The 20259-nt window shown below is 31.1% G+C and overlaps 1 protein-coding gene across 1 annotated transcript in view; it reads left to right on the top strand.

Annotated features, from left to right (window-relative positions):
* The first annotated feature begins 3161 nt into the window (after positions 1 to 3161).
* The window catches only part of LOC106457828 (nephrin-like), a 120308-nt gene continuing 103210 nt past the window's right edge, over positions 3162 to 20259 (top strand). Inside the window, exon 1 of the mRNA XM_022384092.1 lies at positions 3162 to 3626. Within this exon, the coding sequence (XP_022239800.1) occupies positions 3548 to 3626 (79 nt within the window). The 5' untranslated portion in view covers positions 3162 to 3547. The remainder of the gene's footprint in view (positions 3627 to 20259) is intronic.

The following is a 20259-nucleotide window of genomic DNA, read 5'->3' as shown; positions in this document are numbered from 1 at the left end:
TTTTTTAGAAATTTATATATTAATACAAAGAGGTAAAAAATAAATATTAATACAAAGAGGTAAAAAAATAAATATTAATACAAAGAGGTAAAAAAATATATATTAAATTTATATACGACAATTCCAAGATGACAAGAATCGAACTAATGTCGTAATATGTAGACGTCAAACTTAGATGTTCATGTAATAAAAACATAAGCTGCTTAGAATTGTATACTTCCAATTTGTTCATAAATCACGAAAAATCAAACAATTCAAATTGTCAACAATTCATTTTCAATCGTAATTAAGCTAAAGCCAACCGTTTTGTGATGACTTTTACCATGGTTTTAAATATTCGTTTAAGATTGTTTTTGCAATTTTAGTTTCTATCCAGCATGCAGTGTGCAAATTTGTCCTAACCTGTTAAAATATGTTTGCGTTGTTACAAGACATGCCTTAGTATGCAAATAAAGCAATGTTGTTCGTTCTGAACAGCTACTTTAGTTAACCTCAAGTTGCCAGATTGAAAATGTTTGTTTTTTATATGCTCTATTTCTTTATAACACATCCAATTTTGAAGCTGTCTGAAAGTAAAATAGAAATATATATTAAGTTCATCAACAAAAGAGTTTATATATATATGTACAAAGTTTTCAAAAATATTACGCTAAATAAATTATGTGATAATACCATATTCACTAATCATTATATTTTGTTGGATTTGACGAAATATTTTGATATATTAGTTTTCTGAATTACAAGGTATTTTTTTGCTAACAATAATTTAACATTACATATTTACAAAAACACGCGCGAATAATGAGGATAGTCATATTGAAAAGACGACAAAATATGTCACTTTTCTCATAAATTTATTATTTTCATATTTACTTCTTGGTAGAAGAAGAGAAAAAAAAAGGACATGTTCCAAAATCGATAAGCCATTATATCTTTCCGATATTAAATATTATTTCAAAATGAAAGACCATCCGCATTTATTCAGTGTTATTTGTGTAAGCTACACTCACATAAGCTAGGTTATTTATAAAACGGATTATCTAACATTGATATATTCTTGTTGTTGTTTTTTCTGGTTTTTGAAAGATGATTCATGAAATCGTTTGGAAGAACGAGAAACATTTCTATTGCATTCTCTGGTAAATACGCTCATATAATTCAAGAAAATATTCAAATAAAGAAGCATAAACAGCTTTAAGCGTATATAAACTTAATTAAACTTTTAATTTGTGGCAAATATTTCTGAGGCACTTTATGCACTCCACCGTAAACCCAATAATATTTCACGAGGTTCGGCCAACTTAGGAGATTTAGGTTAGTCCTAAATACAAATTCTAAACTAACTAATAAAAGTGTAATAATTAAAGACAACTGAAAATAAAAAGTTATTACATTATACTAGCTTGTACAACCAATATCATTAATGAAAGCAGCAATAAGTAGTTTTCGTCTCGAACCGTAGTCATTGCTGCGTAGTTCTTTGGAATCTCTGATATCACACTTTACCAACGAAAACTCATTACAGTTCTTCAACTATAAAACGCCAGATGCTATCTTAACTGTAACTCTGCGAGTAGCGGGTTCTAATCTCGTCATACCAAACATGCTTGCCCTTTCAGCCGTGAGGGGGCGTTATAATGTGACGGTCACTCCCACTATTCGTTGGCAGAAGAGTAGCCCAAGAGTTGGCGTGGGTGGTGTTGACTAGCTGCCTTCCCTCTAGTCTTACACTACTAAATTAGGGACGGCTAGCGCAGATAGCCCTCGTGTAGCTTTGCGCTAAATTCAAAACAAACAAACAAACAATATGCTATCAAACATCTGGTCAAGCTACTGTGTTAAATAATACTGTATTGATATATCTCTTTCATTACACATATATGCTTAGAATGATATTTCATTGATCGTTAAAATTTGACTGTGGCGAATTAAACCCATGTGTTTTAGTTTAAACCACGTCGGGTTGATACCATTAGCTTCGTCATGGCACAAAGAAAAAACAATGTTTATGAAGATACAAAATAATAAGGAAAAAAAATAAACTAACAGCTGACATGACCATTATATAATGAATGACCAACTGTGACTATTTCGTATAGAACACATCTGTTTGGGAGATGTACGCAAACACATCTGTATTACATTTGTGATTTTTCTTTTCCCAAGAAAATTACTTTTTATTACACTGATTTGTCTTATTTACCTTAATGGTCGGTTTATAATTAATTTCATTATATTTTCTTCTATAAATTAGAATATCAGGTTAACGTAATTATCATACAAATTATTATTTAAGGTAAAGATTCGTGCTAAAATCTAAAAATATAATAATAATTTATAATAGAAATTATAATAGAATTATAATATTATAATTATAATAGAAATTTAGCCTTGAGTATGATTAATATTGAGCTTCCTCCAGAACTGTATAAAGCATTTAAGCCTGAATTCTATAAACAGCTTAACAAATCGCATGACATTTAACCAAACAATGTAATATTAGAAATTGAGGTACAAATAGTATCTCATTAACTTTAAATGATAATGCTTTTCTTAATATTGTTATAAATTATGTATAACCGTTACTGATGTAAAAGTAAAACCTCACTATTACCAATTTTATAAGTTAATTTCTTTCTCTTGCATATACTAGTTATTGTAACGTACGAGGTAGTTTAATCATAGCGATAATTTTAATCAATAGTAGAATTATAACTAGCTAACCAAGTAGCCTTCTAAGTTAGAGCGTATGCTGAAGGATTTTAATAAACCAGGTAATATTTGTTTTTCCATTTATAATTTATAATAGACACAACAACCGTTTACAATGAGAAAACTTGGTGTGCTGTTCTGGTTTTGAGTAAAATGCTTTCAGGCTAAGAACAAGCAAACTTCGTTCTTAGCGATATTTATTTTCCAGAAATGTTAAATAAATAAAACAATTTGTCTGTATTTTGAATCCACAAGTATAACCATGAGGCAAAAATCGTGACTTATTATAGGTGTTTTCAATGCTTTGTTCCTTGTTTCCAAAGGATGAAGAGGACTATTCATGCAAGGAGGAGACAGAGACATGAAGTTTGTATCACGTGACAAGTGGAATTGACTAGCGCAGAACGCGCTGAGGAGTTGGTAGTTCGCAGTCCGGCGTCCAGGAAACAGCACCAGAGTTAATCTATAGTATATACATTGATTCTGGCAAGAGAAGGTACTTGAGCACATCACAGGGCAGAGAATTCGCTAGAAAAACCATCATTTGGGGGACTACTGGTGCAGTTGATACGCAATTCTTCGTTTTGAATTGCGTGGTTATTTAACAAAGTGAACTGAATTACTGTTGAAAGAGTCAATTTTGTGTTCATACCAACAAAACCCAGTCATCTTATACGCGTGGTATGTCTGTAATCACTAAAAATATGTGTTTATTGATAAACAATCTTAAATGATGTAATCAAAACGAATTGAACAATAACAATAACTTATTGTATTATATTAAACTTATATAATATTTGATTTAATTATTTAAAAAGATCATAGTTCGAGAAACATGAATTGTGTTAGAAGTTATTTTGGGACTTTGTTCTTTGTGATCATCGGTGGAAGTACTGTTTTCTTGCTGAACACAGGTAAGCCTAATTATAGAAAAATCTAAAGTTAGTGTTTATTTAAGTGGAATAGTTATAAACAACACAATATTCCTGATTATTGTCATGTGCAAGCTCCTAAGGTGTTTGCATTTAACTGTTCTTTATGGGGTATGGAAGCAAACTGTGATATTTATAAATCTATATTTACCTTCCTTTTTCTTTTTAATACATTTATATATGTACATGTAAGCTTGTTGCTAAATGACTTAATTAATCATGTTATAAACGCATTACTCGTTGATTATGTTCAGAAGGGTTTTTACTTGTTTCTTGTGGAGGATGTAAATTATTCCTGACTTTATAATTGGCTAGAGCCATAAAGTTAATTCTTAATGCAACTTATAACACATCTACAAATCCCCTTATTAAAATGTCAGTTTATAGAAGATTATATTCTTAAGATTCTTTTATGAAATATATATATATATGTGTGTGTGTGTGTGCCTGTGTCTGTGTATATACATGCTTTTCACTCGACCGTAATCTCATCCGTAATACGTAAGTCTTTTGAAAATTATATTTGTTTCTGTATAATCCACGAAACTCATCCCTAAACTTTCGTATTAAAACTTTTTGATCGTTGACTCGAATTATAATTAAATCCAAACACTGCTGGCTGGACCTTTAGTTGATTTTATTTGCCACATCATCGAAAAAAGTTTATAACTTCACAAGGTCACTCATCTCTAGATCATCAATTATACTATTACACGTTATAGAATTTTAAACTGTTTTTTTTTGTCTTCTCCTTGTTGTTGTTATAGAAGATATAGCAAGTTCTTACAACCTTTCATTATTGTTATGGGTTTACCATTAGGGTACTTTTCTTCCTTTCCTCTAGGCACTGTCATTTACCTACAGACTATGTGATTGCCAGTAGAACTTTAGGAGGCTTTACATACTTGTCACTAGTAGATATCATTTACATACACTTTCTTTCATTGCACAGAATAACTTAACTGATTGTATTTTACACGCCTGTCACTAATATATCCCTTGTAACTATAAACCTTATGCTTAAACAGAATAAATTTAGAGGATTTGCTTAATCATTATCATATAAAGTGTTTCATCATCATGTCCTCTCATTATCCAGAATGTTTGTTTTTTCTTGTTCGTAGTTAAGCACAAAGCTACACAATGAGCTATTTGTGCTGTGTCCACCGCTGGTATCGAAACCCGGTTTTAAGCGAGGTGGGTCTCACACTTACTGCTGAGGGGGGCTTTTAGAAAAGACATTTTATTTCCAGACTATTTTGATTTAATAGGGTTTTATTTGTTCATCGTCAAACGAAACAAGTATTCAATAGAACCTCGTATAACTGAATATTTCTAAAAAGTATCTTAGTTATTTGTGACTAGGTCCACAGATAATTTAGTTTTGTTATTGGACAGAAAACTGATCTAACGTCTCTGGTTGTCATTTTCATTAGGTGTCGTTGTCGTTTCATATACCATCTTATTATTTAGTTGATCATTGGAGCTTTTTTACCCTTGCATCTAGACAATGTAATACATCTTTTAACTATTTCTTTCACTATTAGAAATATTAGTATGGTAATGTAACAACTATAGCCAAATGATTTATGAATAAATCCCAGAAGAGATATTTCAAACACAGTTCAAATAGACATACTTGTAAAGCTGTCACTGAAATAGCCGAAAATAATGATTAGCATTGTCACGTGCGAGATTTCCGTGTAAAGTACAACTATATATAATGGAGTATAAATCTTATGATTCACCAGGGGCCACTTAGTTTTAATCTAGGTAATGTGCGAGACATGAAAGACACTGAATACCGTACTAGGTGGATAAATTAGTTTAGTTTATCATGAAACTGAAGTGTTCTTTCATTCTGAAGAGAAAGCTAGCATTCATATAGGAACAGCTTGGTATGTTGATAAACAACTTTTAAATGTCCTACAAATAAACATATATACAGATTAACTTATGATTTCATGACTTATTTAAAGGATATTTCAAGTAAATTCACTCCTAATTAGTGATACTTAAAATAATTCTATTTTTTAACTTCATAAAATACAAACTTCATCGTTCCTTATCTGAAGTTTGTCGCTTGGTTTTATTTGTCTATTCTGTGTTTGCCATGTCCTTTCTTTTTTTCAAGCGCTAATACTTTAGACTAAATCCTAAAAATAATTGTTGACTATTTATACTTAGCTACTGATAAAAGTAAATTTTTAAAGCGACTTATTTTACGCGAAAGATATGATCAGGTTTATAATATTTGTTTCATTCAGTGATATTGATCCATTTTTATTTTTACATTGAGTGGTAAAATTTATTAAGAAATTCAGGATAGTGTGAAATTTAACTGTCACTCAAATAAGAATTCCAGTATGGATAGATTCGAGATCATCACTCTCAGATTTATGATGATGAACGTGGTTACGTTGTAGAAATATCTAGAACAAAAAGTGGAAATTTAATCCTCCTGGGCATTTAAAGATCTAAGTAGCATAGAGCAGGAATGTGCATTTAAATGAGAATCTCCATATCTTCAAATGTGTTCTGCAACAAATCGCAAATCAGCTTATATATATATATGTTACATGTATAGATTTTTTGAAATGTTCAAAACAACTGCTCGCATACCTTAATGAGTGTACATACTTGGTACCCTGTTATATAGGAATAACGTAGCCTATTTAAGACAGGAAATAGTAAAACGGAGGTACTTACACGTAACGAGCATATCATTTGCTAAATTGATGTTAAGAAGCTGAAAATCAAAATAGGTCAATTATAGTTTTCATACGTCAACTTCAAAAAAGCTTAAAACAAAGGTTTTACGTAAAATATTTCCCTCTGACGTTTTACTTATCAACATAATAAAGGAAATTCTTTTAAAGTTTGATTTTTTAAGAAACACAGGTTTTTCGTACAAAATGATTAAGAAAATAAAAAGAGCCAGAAGTTTCTGGTCCATTATTTCTTGAGCAAAATAGAATATCCATTTTTTTATGACAATTTTTACTGTTGTTTGCTCAGAACACTAGATATTATCTATTGTTGCTTTAAAGATCAAAACAATAAACGTCATTCCCTTTTAGACCAGTCTTCAGCATTAGTCAATTTTTCATTTCATATTCTGGATTAACATGACAAAAAATGTATGTTATCCTCAGATAATAGACTTCTATACGAATATATTACTATATATTTACAAAATCTTATCAATCAAATAAGGAAATATTGATTAAAAGGTCTAGTTATAGTTTTATTACTGTCAATATATTTTTTTTTCATTACCTTCCATATCACTACTTTATTTAAATCCTAAGATTTGTATTATCATAAAAATCAATTCTCTTAAAGGATTTCATTAGGATGTCTCGAAACGACTTTTATTTTTTTACATTATAGTCAGAACAAAAATAAAAACTAAACTTTTCTGGCTAATAATTCGAAGTTCTTTTTTGTTTGTTCGAAGTTAAGCACAAAGCTACACAATGGGCTATCTGTGCTGTGCCCACCACGGGTATCGAAGCCCGGATTCTAGCGTTTAAGTCCGCAGATATACCACTGTGCCACTTGGCGGGCATTCGAAGTTCTAAATTCATAAGTACTTTTGATTCTTAAACTTATTAACCGTCTGTGTTATATTGCATGAATTGTCCTATAAGGAATATTTCAGGTCGACTGATGTTGGTCGGCCTTTAGTAACCGTATAACCAGCGTTATACAGTAGTCTGTCATGTCTTTTAGCTAGATACTTTTATAGGTTTCAATATATATATTGAGTTATTTGCCAAATATGAACATTTGTTAGGTTGTCTCATTGATAGGTGAAATTTTAGACAAATATTTTACTTAAAGCAAAAATGACAGTAGCTCAATCGAAAGGAAATTTTCGACTATAAAGGAGAAAGTGCTTCAGAATCTAGAGGGTTAATAGGGTTATAGGGAGGTTAATAGGGTCTTAAGAGATATGAAGAAAGTTTTAGTGAACAAAGATAGTTATTGTTTATAAATGGTTTGCTTCTGTTCAGAAGGTCAGATGGTTGGCGAGAAAATAGTTAGGTTTTTCTATTGCGTTGAACTGAAAAGTGAGACTTTCAAAGATTATTTAATTTAACGTTGATAACGCTCACAGCCAAGGGAGACTAGTGGTGAAAGGAATTGTGATTATTTTTAAACAAATAATTTGTTCTAACGTCTATAAAAGCAAAACTTTAGAGATTTATTTTATTGAAGTATGAAACGTTAAGTTAATTAGTTATTACAATTTCTATATCTTTAATATAATACCAATCTCGAATTTGTCAATAAGTCTTTCAGTTACCTATCAGTCCCAAAAGTAGTTTTAGCTTTCAACTCAATGTCGTAAATATAGTGAGATTATAAACGTAAAATTTCGAAAAGATCATTTGGATAATCGATATAAATTTACAATTTCGAAAATCTTCCAAAAACAGATTTTCTTTGGTTTATTGCATGGAATTATATAACTTATGTGTGTAAAATTATAAAGTGTTTGTTGAATTTAGCGCAAAGCTGATCCAGAAGTATATGTGCTAGCCGTCCCTGATTTAGTAGTGCTAGAATAGAGAGAAGGCAGCAAGTCAACACCACCTACCGCCAACTCTTAGGGTAATCTTTATCAACGAACAATATGATTGACCGTCACAATATAATGAACCCCCCATCCCCTTCTCCGACAGAAAGGGCGAGCATTTTCGGTGCCGGGATTCGAACAAGTGTTCTGTAGATTGCAAATCGAAAATCATAATCAGGCGTAAAATTATATGTTTATAGATTTTTGTATCTACTAACTCGCTAAAATACAAAAAAATATCTATGACCTTATAATATGTATTGTTGCAATAAAAAGTTATTAAATCGTCGAATTTTATCTAAAAGTGGTTTAAAATGATACATTATCGCTGTTAATACAGTGAACTCATTCTCTTTAATTTTAATTGTTCTCGTGATTTTAAAGGTAAGATATACCCATCGCATTTTGCCCCCAGTGGCATAGCGGTATGTCTGCGGACTCACAACGCTAAAAACCGGGTTTTGATACTCGTGGTGGGCAGAGCACGGATAGCCCATTGTGTAGCTTTGTGCTTACTTACAAACAAACAAACCCATCGCATTTTAATTTAGTATCCTTAGGGCCATAAATGATGGACGTAAGGATCTATTTAATCCATTTATTGTTATGTATATCGCCATCTTCGTTTTAATTAGTGGATTTTAATACTATTTTGTACACTTTGTTACGCTAAATATTTCAATAGAAATCCGTAATAAATCTTCTATTAAATGTTAATACTTTTCTGTAAAATAAAACAGTTATAGTAGTAGCGTGTAAACGTATTTCATGTTCTATAAACCGATACATTAAAGTCGTTTCGCTCCGTACCAGAGCTCAAGTTGGATAGGTTTCAATAGCTAGTACTTTACAGCAACTGAATATGAGATATTAAGTTTCTCTAGTGAATTGCAGATAGAGTGTAGAAAAGCTATAAATCCACTATAGTTCAATATGATTACTCCTCCTCTTACCGTGTTTTGCCACACTTCCTACCCTACAAGTTTTAAAAAGTAACCAGATTAAACGTTACCCAAAGTTATTCACATATTTAGATCTTTGACTTTGAATTTGTGATTTTATTCATTCAGAAATATTTAGTAAGAATTACAAGGATTAGTTAAAACTGTGCTGTATCAAATTTGTTTAGTCAAAATAGTTATTGTACCGTTAAAATGGAAATTTAAAAAACTTAATGCGATGTTTTGTTACCTGAAAGGTCTCTTGGATTATATTGGCATTATTATTATCATCATTAAGAAAAATATGCCCACGTGGCATTTTTTTTAGTTGATATGTTCTTTGTCAGACACAAAAGTGTCAGTCAGGTTTTGGAATAAAGAGCATAGAAACTGCTTTACTCATTGATGCATATTTTACGAACTTTGAGCCTCTAAAAAAGATGGCGGACGTTTACATCTACAAACTTCTTATTTTCACATATGTTTTTTTTTATCACATTTATACATTTCTTTATGGGTTTTCACATATATTCTATAAAAGCCATACAATTATACATTTTCTAAAAGCAAACAATTCTATAACAACACATTAATTCTAAATCAAGAATTCTTAATCATAAATTTTGGCTGAAAAAGCCACCACGTTTTTCAGAACACTTTATTAATAAGCACTTTCGGCAAAAACCAACCACAAATAAAAAAATTACTGAAAATATATCATTTATTTTCTAAAAACCTTCACTATTACGTGTGTTTGGAAGAAACATCATCACCTTTAAATACATATTTCTTCAAACATAACTAGGCATTTTCCAAAAAGTCTTTATAAACATTAAACTTTCTGAAAAAAGTCTTAATTATACATTTTATAAATAAATATACCAGTAACTAAGCGGACTCTGGGAAGCCTGCTAGCCATATGTTTTCTTTCTTTACCAAACAAACAAATTACTTGCGTTCTTTCTAAAAATCGCAATCGCTACTTCGAAGTAACTAGATTTTGGACTTTCATTATTTTATATATATTTTCTGTAATTTCCTATAAGCAGTACTGTTAAATATAAGTTCTATAAAATTACATTTGCAGGTACAATGTAAACACGTTTATAAGGAAATTTTTCACTAACACTTTTTTCTGCATTTTACATAATACAGGCCTACATCTGTTCAATAGTATAAATAAGAATTACAGTAACAAATATTCTGTTCGAGTAAGAAGGAAATCCTGGCGTGTTTGAATTTCAAAAACATGGGTGTGAACACATCGTATATACCCATTTATATGTAAATACTGTTTCTTTTTAAACCAAGAAAACGTGATTTTAAAACGCTAAAAAATGGAATAAATGTGGACTCTGAGATGCACAATTTATGTCTATGTACTAGTCAACATATAGGTTAAAGTAACAATAGTTGCAGGAAAATTCGTATGCAACTACACCAATTGCACTAGAATTGTACGTACACGTGCATTTCATATATACTTATGTAAGGAGCACATAAATTAGGGCTAAAGTAGAGTCATTACGGTAGCGTGAATTTTAATTGATAAAGTATATGGTGATATTGGCGGTGAGCACAACGTATTTCAGTCTCGTCGTCTATATCCAAAGTAAATGTTTTTGGCTTAAAAAAGAATAAAATTTTGCTTGTGATGCAATATTAAAAAAAATCTGTGAATTATTCTGAATTCAAGAACTTAGAACATGCATTGGCACAAATAGAATGTGTATGTCTAAGTTATGCTTAACCCTAGAGTTACCTATGAGCTTGATATAAGTTTATTGAACAACTTTCTCATGACTATTTATGCATCAATCTGATTGTGTTTCCATGACTTTTGGTTACGAAGTCTCTAATGATATTAGCCCTGTTTATTTACGTATAATGTATATATATATATATATATATATAATACATATTAAATATATATCATACATATATTAATGAATATCATACATAGCAAAACACATATTATTTGTGAATCTAAGTTTCAAATGGACAACAACTGCCTGTTGAAGAAACCTACAAATGTAAAGGACGACGTTTCGAAAGTCTTCCGCCTTTCGTCTTCAGGTCCATATATTATTTGGTTTTTAATTGTATTGGTTACTTACACTGCTAATCATAAAATATAATACTGTAGTAATATATTTTAGTTAACCTGCTCGAGATAATCAATATCCTATTACGATTAAAAAAAAAGTTATTACTTTTTGAAAATGTTCATTTCGCGGAAGCGATTTGTATGTTATACGATCCTTGCTTTGCATGATTTCTTGCTGGCGAAAAAAAGAATCCAATTAAAGACTGCTATTTTACAAAGAAAGTTGAAAAATGCAATTTGTATCATATTTTTGAGTTAGTGATTATAATATAAATAAGTTAATGAATAAACCTCGTCATTTTGAATGCTACGTTATTTTCTTTTTGTTGCTTGTTTTGGAATGTGCTCGATCTATTAAGTCTACGCTCAACAACAGTTAGTATAATAGCCACATGTTTACATGCCTAGTAATGTAAACGTCATCTTGTTTAGAAATAATTGGTAGTATATAAATCATTATTTTATATTTTTTCGATGGGTACATTTATATTGTTTAAAAACCAAACATTTATTTTTCCTTTCTTTAAATTGTTCTTATACATATATATAACAAAATAAAGCAATACTTTTACAAAGATAAATGTAGATAATGATGTAAAAATAAGTTCCATAAGTAACGTACAAGTGCAAGAGCTACTAAACAAAATAATAAGCTCAATTATAATGCCTATAGTAACTGTGTTCACTTTACTGAAACTATCTTTATTCATAAACAAAGAAAAATCATGTTCTTCATGTGTACAATCAAGAAATCACGCCTAAAGACTCCCACTGAGATATTAGTCTAACTAATGTGCTCCATTAAGTTACAAATGTGCCTAATCGTTTTATTTTCATTTTTTAGTATGAAATTTTAACTAGAACATTCAAATTCCAGTATCTAGAAGAGTACGGGGTATTCTAAATCTCTTGTTTTGCTAACTTAGGTGCAATAGCTTCTGTAGTAAAATAATATAAGGAAATATTTGTTTCTTTGTTTGAAATTAAGCACAAAGCTACACAAGGGGCTGTTTGTGCTCTGCCCACCACGGGTATCGAAACCCGGATTCTAGTGTTATAAGTCTGCAGACATACCGCTGTGCCACTGGAAAGATTAGAAATGAAAAACAAATCACATCATAGAATTAAGATTGATAATTTTTGCAATATATTTATGTTCAAGTAGTTAAATACATCTTTAAAATATATATATTTGTCTTTTTGCTACCTAGCTACTTATTCTAAGCTTCAGACATCGATAATGATTAATTATATTTTAATCAATGTTATGTTATTCAGTTACTTCTCTCTACGTAGGTATTAAAAACAAATAATTTCTCTACGTCAGTTGCATCAAAACTAAATGAAACACTTTTATTTAAGTATTATAGAACTGCATTTCACAGCCTAACTGCCAGAAGGGCTAATAAAGATGGAGCAACCAATATCGATTTTAGTCTTTTATAACTATCACCATCAGGTGCTTCTCGAAAGTCTCTATTGACGGATGCCATGTCGTAGGTTATTCTAGTTCTCCAAAGCTGTCAACTACATGGCACTGGCCTCCACTGTCTGAATTACTCTTCTCCACGGGAGCAATGATCCGAAGTGTAGAAGAAATATTGCTTTTGCTCCAATAACTAGAATGTTTTGGACAGCAGATGCCACCACCAATGACTGAAGTGTTGTAAAAGCCTATTGTTATTTTCAAAGACGCTTTTAAAATATTGAATTTTTCAAAGTCTATTGTATTAAAATATAAAATTGTGTATAACACATTTTTAATAATACTTCCGTTGGCAGTATATATATTATTACAACATGGGTAATGAAATTTACCGAAATATGATTTTTAAAAACAAAGTTATAGCCATATAAACTACCTCGTTTATACAGATAGGAAGCTGAAATGTAACTTCATATCCTCGTAAATATATGAAAATAATACGAGTTACTAGGCATAGATAAAGTCATGACTCAGCTATGTTCATATGATACAAGTCTTTTGATTAATGCTCATTAATACATAATTTGTAACCAAATCCAATAGTCACGATATGTGAAACAATGTTTTGGAATTGTTATTTTTTAAATAAACGTATATCTGTGTGTAAACTATATTTTTCCCAATCATTTTTATATGATTTTTTAAGAAATGCTTAAAATCTAGAATTACAAACAGCTCAAAACAAAAGTGCAATTATTGTTGGTTGTTGTTTTAAATATTTAATGAATAAATACATTTTATCTTCAAAAAAGCAATTTATGGCCACATTATTTCACTTTAAATGAATAATTTCAAGTACGTTGTAAAACATTCATTGCCAACTAATTATATTACGTAATGCATTTTGGCACAGGAAATAGTTCAAAGAGACCTTTTCTTTTCCGATATTCCAGTTCAAACTATTTTCAGCCAATCTTTTCATTGGCACAGCAAATAGCTCATAGAAACCTTTTCTTTTCCAGTATTCCACTTCAAGCTATTTTCAGCCAATCTTCTCATTGGCACAGCAAAAAGCTAATAGAGACATTTTCTTTTCCAGTATTCCAGTTCAAGCTATTTTCGGCCAATCTTTTCATTTTTACGCAGTCTTCGATAATTAACCCGTGTTTTTATTATATCAACCAATTTTTCATAATTCAAATGATTAATAGTATTAGTTTTGCTACTCATTTAAGCACAAAATTTTATCAACTTATTTCAGCTATGGAAGCGTTATAATATGACGGTCAATCCCACTATTCATTGGCAAAAGAGTAGCCCAGGAGTTGGCGGTGGGTGGTGATGACTAGCTGCCTTCCCTCTAGTCTTTCACTGCTAAGTTAGGGACGGCTAGCGCAGATAGCCTTCGTATAGCGTTGCGCGAAATTCAAAACAAACCCAATGCGCCAATATTTTAATTTATTTGTCTGTTGCCATTTCCCGAACTTGATTTAATTCAACTCTTTTTTTTTTCAAAGCAAGTAGTTTTAACTTAGCTTCTCAGATTCGTTTTTTTTCCTGTGTTTTATTTGAATTATTTTCATTCTCCAAATTCTACAATATTCTGTGATTCATATTTTCCTTCCTGTTGTTTGTTGCCGTTTCCCAAACTTAGTTCAATTCAACTTTTTTTCTCGGATTTTTATTTTGTTTTCCACGTTTGTGTTGAAAAAGAGTATTTGGAAGAAAACCTCCACATATTGTTCATTCAGTAAGTGAGAATTAGAAGAAAAAAAAGCTACTTTTCTGTAGACCTTCAGGAAGCAGAATTATGGGCTATAGGCCAAAATGTTTTGGGTCAACTCTAAAAATGAATACCCAGGTGCACAGCCTCAGAATCCCCTTAGCATGCGTGCAAAGATTCAGGTCTCTAGGTTATTTCCTCTTGGAGGTATGGCGGTCACACACAAAGACTGGATATTTTATTGTTATAGATGATAAAACTACATCGCGTTTCAGTAGAATTATGAAGGTTTATTTCAATAGTAAATCTAACCACATGTAACTAATCCAAAAGTTTTTTTTTTTGTTTCTGGTTTTTCTTTAGTGTTCATAAAATATTTTCGATATAAGTATTAAAATTATTGGTGTCTAATTTCATTTAAAAAGAGGCATTTTCAATATAGGTGGTAATTATTTCTATATTCGCAGTTACAACACATAAGAAGCACGAAAGTAACTACATCTGAGAAATGTTGATAAGGAACAATGATCACCTGGAGTGCTATTAATAGCATATAATCAATATTAATGTTGCTAGCACTGCGAGTAGTATTGATACAAAATAGTAATAATCTACAGACTTACCTATATGATAAGGTTCGGTTTGTTTGGAAATTCACACAAAATTACACAACGGCTATCTGTGTTAGCTATCCCTAACTCTAAACTTATAGATTAGAATAGCACTCACCGTTTCCACCGCAAACTATTTGGCTATTCTCAAGGAATAGTGCAATTTGATCATCATTCATATGATGCACCTACGAGTATGGAGCGCGTTTTTGTGAAAACGGGTCATAAACCAAGGACTTTAACAGTCCGATATAATATGCACAAGAAAAGCTATCAATCTTCCATTTTAATAATGATCACCTATATTATATCATTACTGAGGGAGGTCATGTAACTAAACTTAACGTTACTAACAGTGTGAGGAGTATTGATATGACACAGTGATTGTCTAGATTGTCAATGAATGCGTACAATCACTAAGAAGGGTTCTGAAATATTCATGTTTTAATTATATTTTAAAGAGTGTGCATTTTATTAATGCACATTTACTAAGATTCGTGTGCTATTTCTCTAAATTAACTTTTTTTATGAAGTGATCAGGATGCCGCTGAGTAAAGATGAAAGTGACATTTTCGGCAAAATGCTAATTTTCCTAGTTATAAAAAAATCAGATGATGATAACATTTTGTCCTTTAATATGAAACATGCTGTTGGAAATTAAATCAACAAAAATAGAGAAATAAATTCTAAGTGTTCGAATTCATAAATTCGAAGAGTTAGAGTCTCCATTAACATCTAATCTTAATTTTCTATGTGGGAAGTTCCCCACCTGAGCGGCTTAGAGGTAATTCAACAGGCTCGCGATATTAAAAATTGGGCTTCGATACCAGTGGTAGGCAGAGGAAAGGTAATTCATTCTGTAGCTTTGTGCTTAACTACAATCAAACCGATGTTTCAATGATTTCATATTATATTTTTTAAACTTAACCACGGATAAAACACATTGTATATCATTAAAATACACACACATATATATATAGTATTGTATTTCTTGAACAGCTTTTTTATAAATCGCTCATCAGTTCGAAAAACTAAAGCAGCAGAAAAGAGACAACAACAGCAACAAAACAACATATATATGAAATACCACTGATGCGTAGAACTGAATCCCATCTGTTGTGTTCCAGTTACAATGTTGTCTAGCCTCCTTGTGCATTCTTCTGGTATCGTTGGATTTTCTTAGTGATTGTGTGACATTGATTCCTTTTTTTTTTTTTTTTTGCCAACGAATCTAAACCACAGTAAACATTTTATCATGAATACAGCCCAACATTTTGTCCATTAAAGCAGACACATGCCTTTCGTAGTATACGAAACTTGCGTCGAAAGAAGAGAGAAGATACCAGACGATGGGAATAGCTGTTTGGAATGTGACCTCTTCGTGTTACAACGAAATTGACTACCATGCTTTCTACAATGTCTTTAGATTAAAATAACGTATAATAAAACTGCACAGATTACATTGCATGTCAAGGAATTTTCTACATGATTATTAAAGTACACTTGAATTAAACATTTTTAATTTGTAAATCTTTAAACATGTTATTTAAGCCAAAGTTATGGTTATTCTTTGATTGAGAAGTATGTCTTGAAATTATGTATGTAAGTAGTTGTAAAATCGTTTAAAATATAACAAAAAGAGGAGATTAGGCCTATATGTCATTCGTTGATGTTATCTTTTCTTCACTAAATTAAACATATTTAGTGGAGAAAAAAAAATTAAGAATTAAGAAATGTAATGATCACCTTACGACGTATGTTCTGAATCTCAGCTTTCACTTCTTGTTTACTTGTATCCTTTTGTCGTCTAATCAATGTGTGTTCATATTTTTATCTGCATGCTGACCCATTTAAACAAAATAACTAAGTGTGCAAGACGTTGTAAATGTTAAATGTCATTCAAAGTCCTTTTACATTTTTGTTCACCCACTCTAGCTCTTAAGAAAGTTTAAAAGTATGATATCGTTTTCTTATAATATAATACTTTATACACATGTTTAAGTATACATTAGTGATGAGAAACAAACTTTTGAAATCAACGTTACTAAATAACTTAAAGCAGCTTAAGTCTTTTTTTAAATAAAAAAGCATTTGTTTAACAGTCTTCAACAGAGAATGCAGTTGTATTGAACTCAAGAAGGCTCGCATGGAGTGATGCATTTTTAGTGATAGTTAAAGTTATTCTGTAGACATCTTTCACATTTGTCGTTCTTCGAGTAGTTTTGAATGATAAAAAAATCAAACTGTAAATTAGCATTAAACAGGTTTGCTTTGTTGAGTTTTATTATATTATGTTCAATCTGTCTAATACTGTAAACTTTACTATGTATATTTTTATCAATCAATTTTTGCAGTGTCTTTCTTAAGTGAACACCTTGTATTTATCACATTCTGTTAAGTTACTTCTTCATTAGGGAACGTGCATGGCCTCGAGGTTAGGGTGTTCAACTCGAAATCTGCAGGTCGCGGGATCCAATACCGCCATCGGCCATGGAAGCGTTATAATGTTACAGTCAATCCCATTATTCGTTAGTAAAAACTAGCCCAAGAATTGGCGGGGATGGTGTTGAATAGCTGCTTTCCATCTAGTCTATTACTTCAAGATTAAGGATGGCCAGCGCAGATAGCCCTCGAGTAACTTTGCACGAAATTCAACAAACAGCCCCCCCCCCCGTGGCTCAGTTTTGATACCCATGGTGGACACAGCACAGATACCCAAGTCTGTGACTTTGTGCTTAACAACAACAAAACAAATCAATAAGTCAAACATCAATCAGCAAATTTTATACCCATAAGAAAAGAGGCAGAGAAAAAGATTATTATTGTCATTATTACTATTTTGTTTTTTACTGAACCGTGTACGTCACAATTTCTTTGAAATATACTGATTGTATGTCATTAAACTATATTCAAAACGGCTCAGTTTTACTATGCCGTTATCCATATCCTCTTTCTTTCTCTACCTATCTTACAATCGATACTCAAACATATTCTATAGATAATTTTACTATCTTTATTACTCCAATGTTTTCTCCAAAATACCTCAACTTTTATCATTTCAGATATGAAATAACTCTTTTCATTTACTGGTTGTTGGCCTAGAAGTTAGAATTCCTGTCTGCGGATCCAAAGATCCAAGATTCTAGCCGTGATATGCAGATGAACACGTTCTAAACATCCAGTTGTATCGATTTTATAACTGTGGCAGTCCATACCCCTATTCAGTTAGGAATAGCTATGTCGAAAATGGATGCTGATAATTGGTTGTCCTCCCTCTAGTTAGAAGCTCTAGATTAGAGATGGCTATGTGTGAAACTCAGCCATACAGTTCGTCTGTCATATAAGGTGCTGTTCAGGTTGAAAAGACAAATACAATACCATACCATAAAAAAAGAATCAGATGTTTAATTAATGAAAATGTGTCATTTAAATATTTCTTTAGTACAATAACCACGCTTCTTTAATTATCTTACTTAATAAAATGTTTCTAATTTATGACAGTGATTAATGAGGAATTTGTGGTTTGGACTCATTTACCCAGAGTCTAGGAAAAGGATGACGTTTAAGTCTGTGTGCCAAGATCCAAATAGTCCAAGCGCACACTACAGCCAGATGTGGTCCATAAAAACATTAATTCAAATGCAATTTATTCTACATAAAACTCTTCTAAAACAAGTAATTAATATGACTATTCTAGGCTGTATATCATAGTCAAATAGGACATCGGAAATTTGGAATTTTTTGAAACTCAAACATTCTTGGAATCGTTTAATGTGTCATGTTTATAAACATTTAGTGCACATTCTGTAATCTTAAGAATTTATGAGTAAAAATGATTCTAACATTAAATTGATATATAGTTTTGTCATCAAACTTGATGAAAATATTTGTTTTGCTACATCGGTATCAGAATGATTAATAGCTAGGATCTTAAATAATTAAACACTGTGCCAGATAAAACAAGTCTGACGGGACGAGATTAATGCCCATATTAACTCATCACTTTATTTTTCTACATTCATTCTAACAATTAGTAAATTACAATACAGGCTTAGATATTTCATATCTTATTGTTTACTTCATGGTGTAGAGAAAAGGGTAAAACATATCACGCTATAGGTTGGGTTCATTTCTTAATATAATATGCACGATAAAGTACATTATCTCATATGTGTAGCTAATTTGTAACTATATATGGAATAACTCATATGATTACTAAGCATTTGATAATTGGGAACTTCTATTTTCTCTTACTAAGCTAAGCATTACGTGAATAATATAATGTCTTTTCCAAATATGATAATATTTTATAGTATATTGAAATTGGTCAGATCTAAGACAATATTAATGAAAAATTGTTTAAAACATTTTGCCGATGTTTCATTCTAATGAATACTTTATTTATTTATGCTATCGAGAGTTAAACATCAGAGAAGTAGATAAACTTCAACCACAACTGGAAATGGAAAAGTAAACCTACATTACTCTAAAATCCATTACTTGAAAAGGTCTTAATATTGCTTCATCAATAAATATATCTAACCTGTATAAAAGCATCTGTGTGTGTCACGTTACGTCCTGTCACGCTTGATTTCTCGAAATAGGAGGAGTGATAAAAGACAAAATGCATGATACACAGATAGAATAGTCCGGTTAGCCTGCCCATTACGATTTTAGCGACGTGGGCGCAAAGGGGCCATGAAGGGTGGGGTACCGTGAAACTTTATAAGTGTACTGAGTGTTGGTATAATAAGCCTAAAGTAAAGACGTAGTGTGGAATCACCTAGCTTAGAGCCAAATGGATAAAATTTATCATAAAAGTAAAAATATCGATTCAATTTTAAACTTAATCGTTTCTGAATGAAGCTATTTTTTGTTGTATCACCAACGATTTTAATAAACAAAAAACCTCTTTAATTAATGAAGACACTAAATTAAGAAATCAACAAATATTTTCCCAGTTTTGTTGCCTACACATTTCATTTTATACTTTCAGCACATAGGCTAACAACAATATTACGTTATACAACATGGCGTAAAACCAACTGTTGGAACTAATGTTACCAAAACGCACTAGCTTTTCTATATATTAGAAGCTGTTAATCTAACTGATGTTTACCAATAATTATTCTATGAATACGCCACGAATTCATTTCATGTATGATCTTAATTTTGATTGGCTCACAAAGGAATTTACTGACGTTTGACTGCCTTGACTACAC

The sequence above is a fragment of the Limulus polyphemus genome, unplaced genomic scaffold (assembly GCF_000517525.1).
Source record: "Limulus polyphemus unplaced genomic scaffold, Limulus_polyphemus-2.1.2 Scaffold19, whole genome shotgun sequence".
Lineage (NCBI taxonomy): Eukaryota > Metazoa > Arthropoda > Merostomata > Xiphosura > Limulidae > Limulus > Limulus polyphemus.
This window is presented reverse-complemented; position numbering and strand designations above follow the sequence as displayed.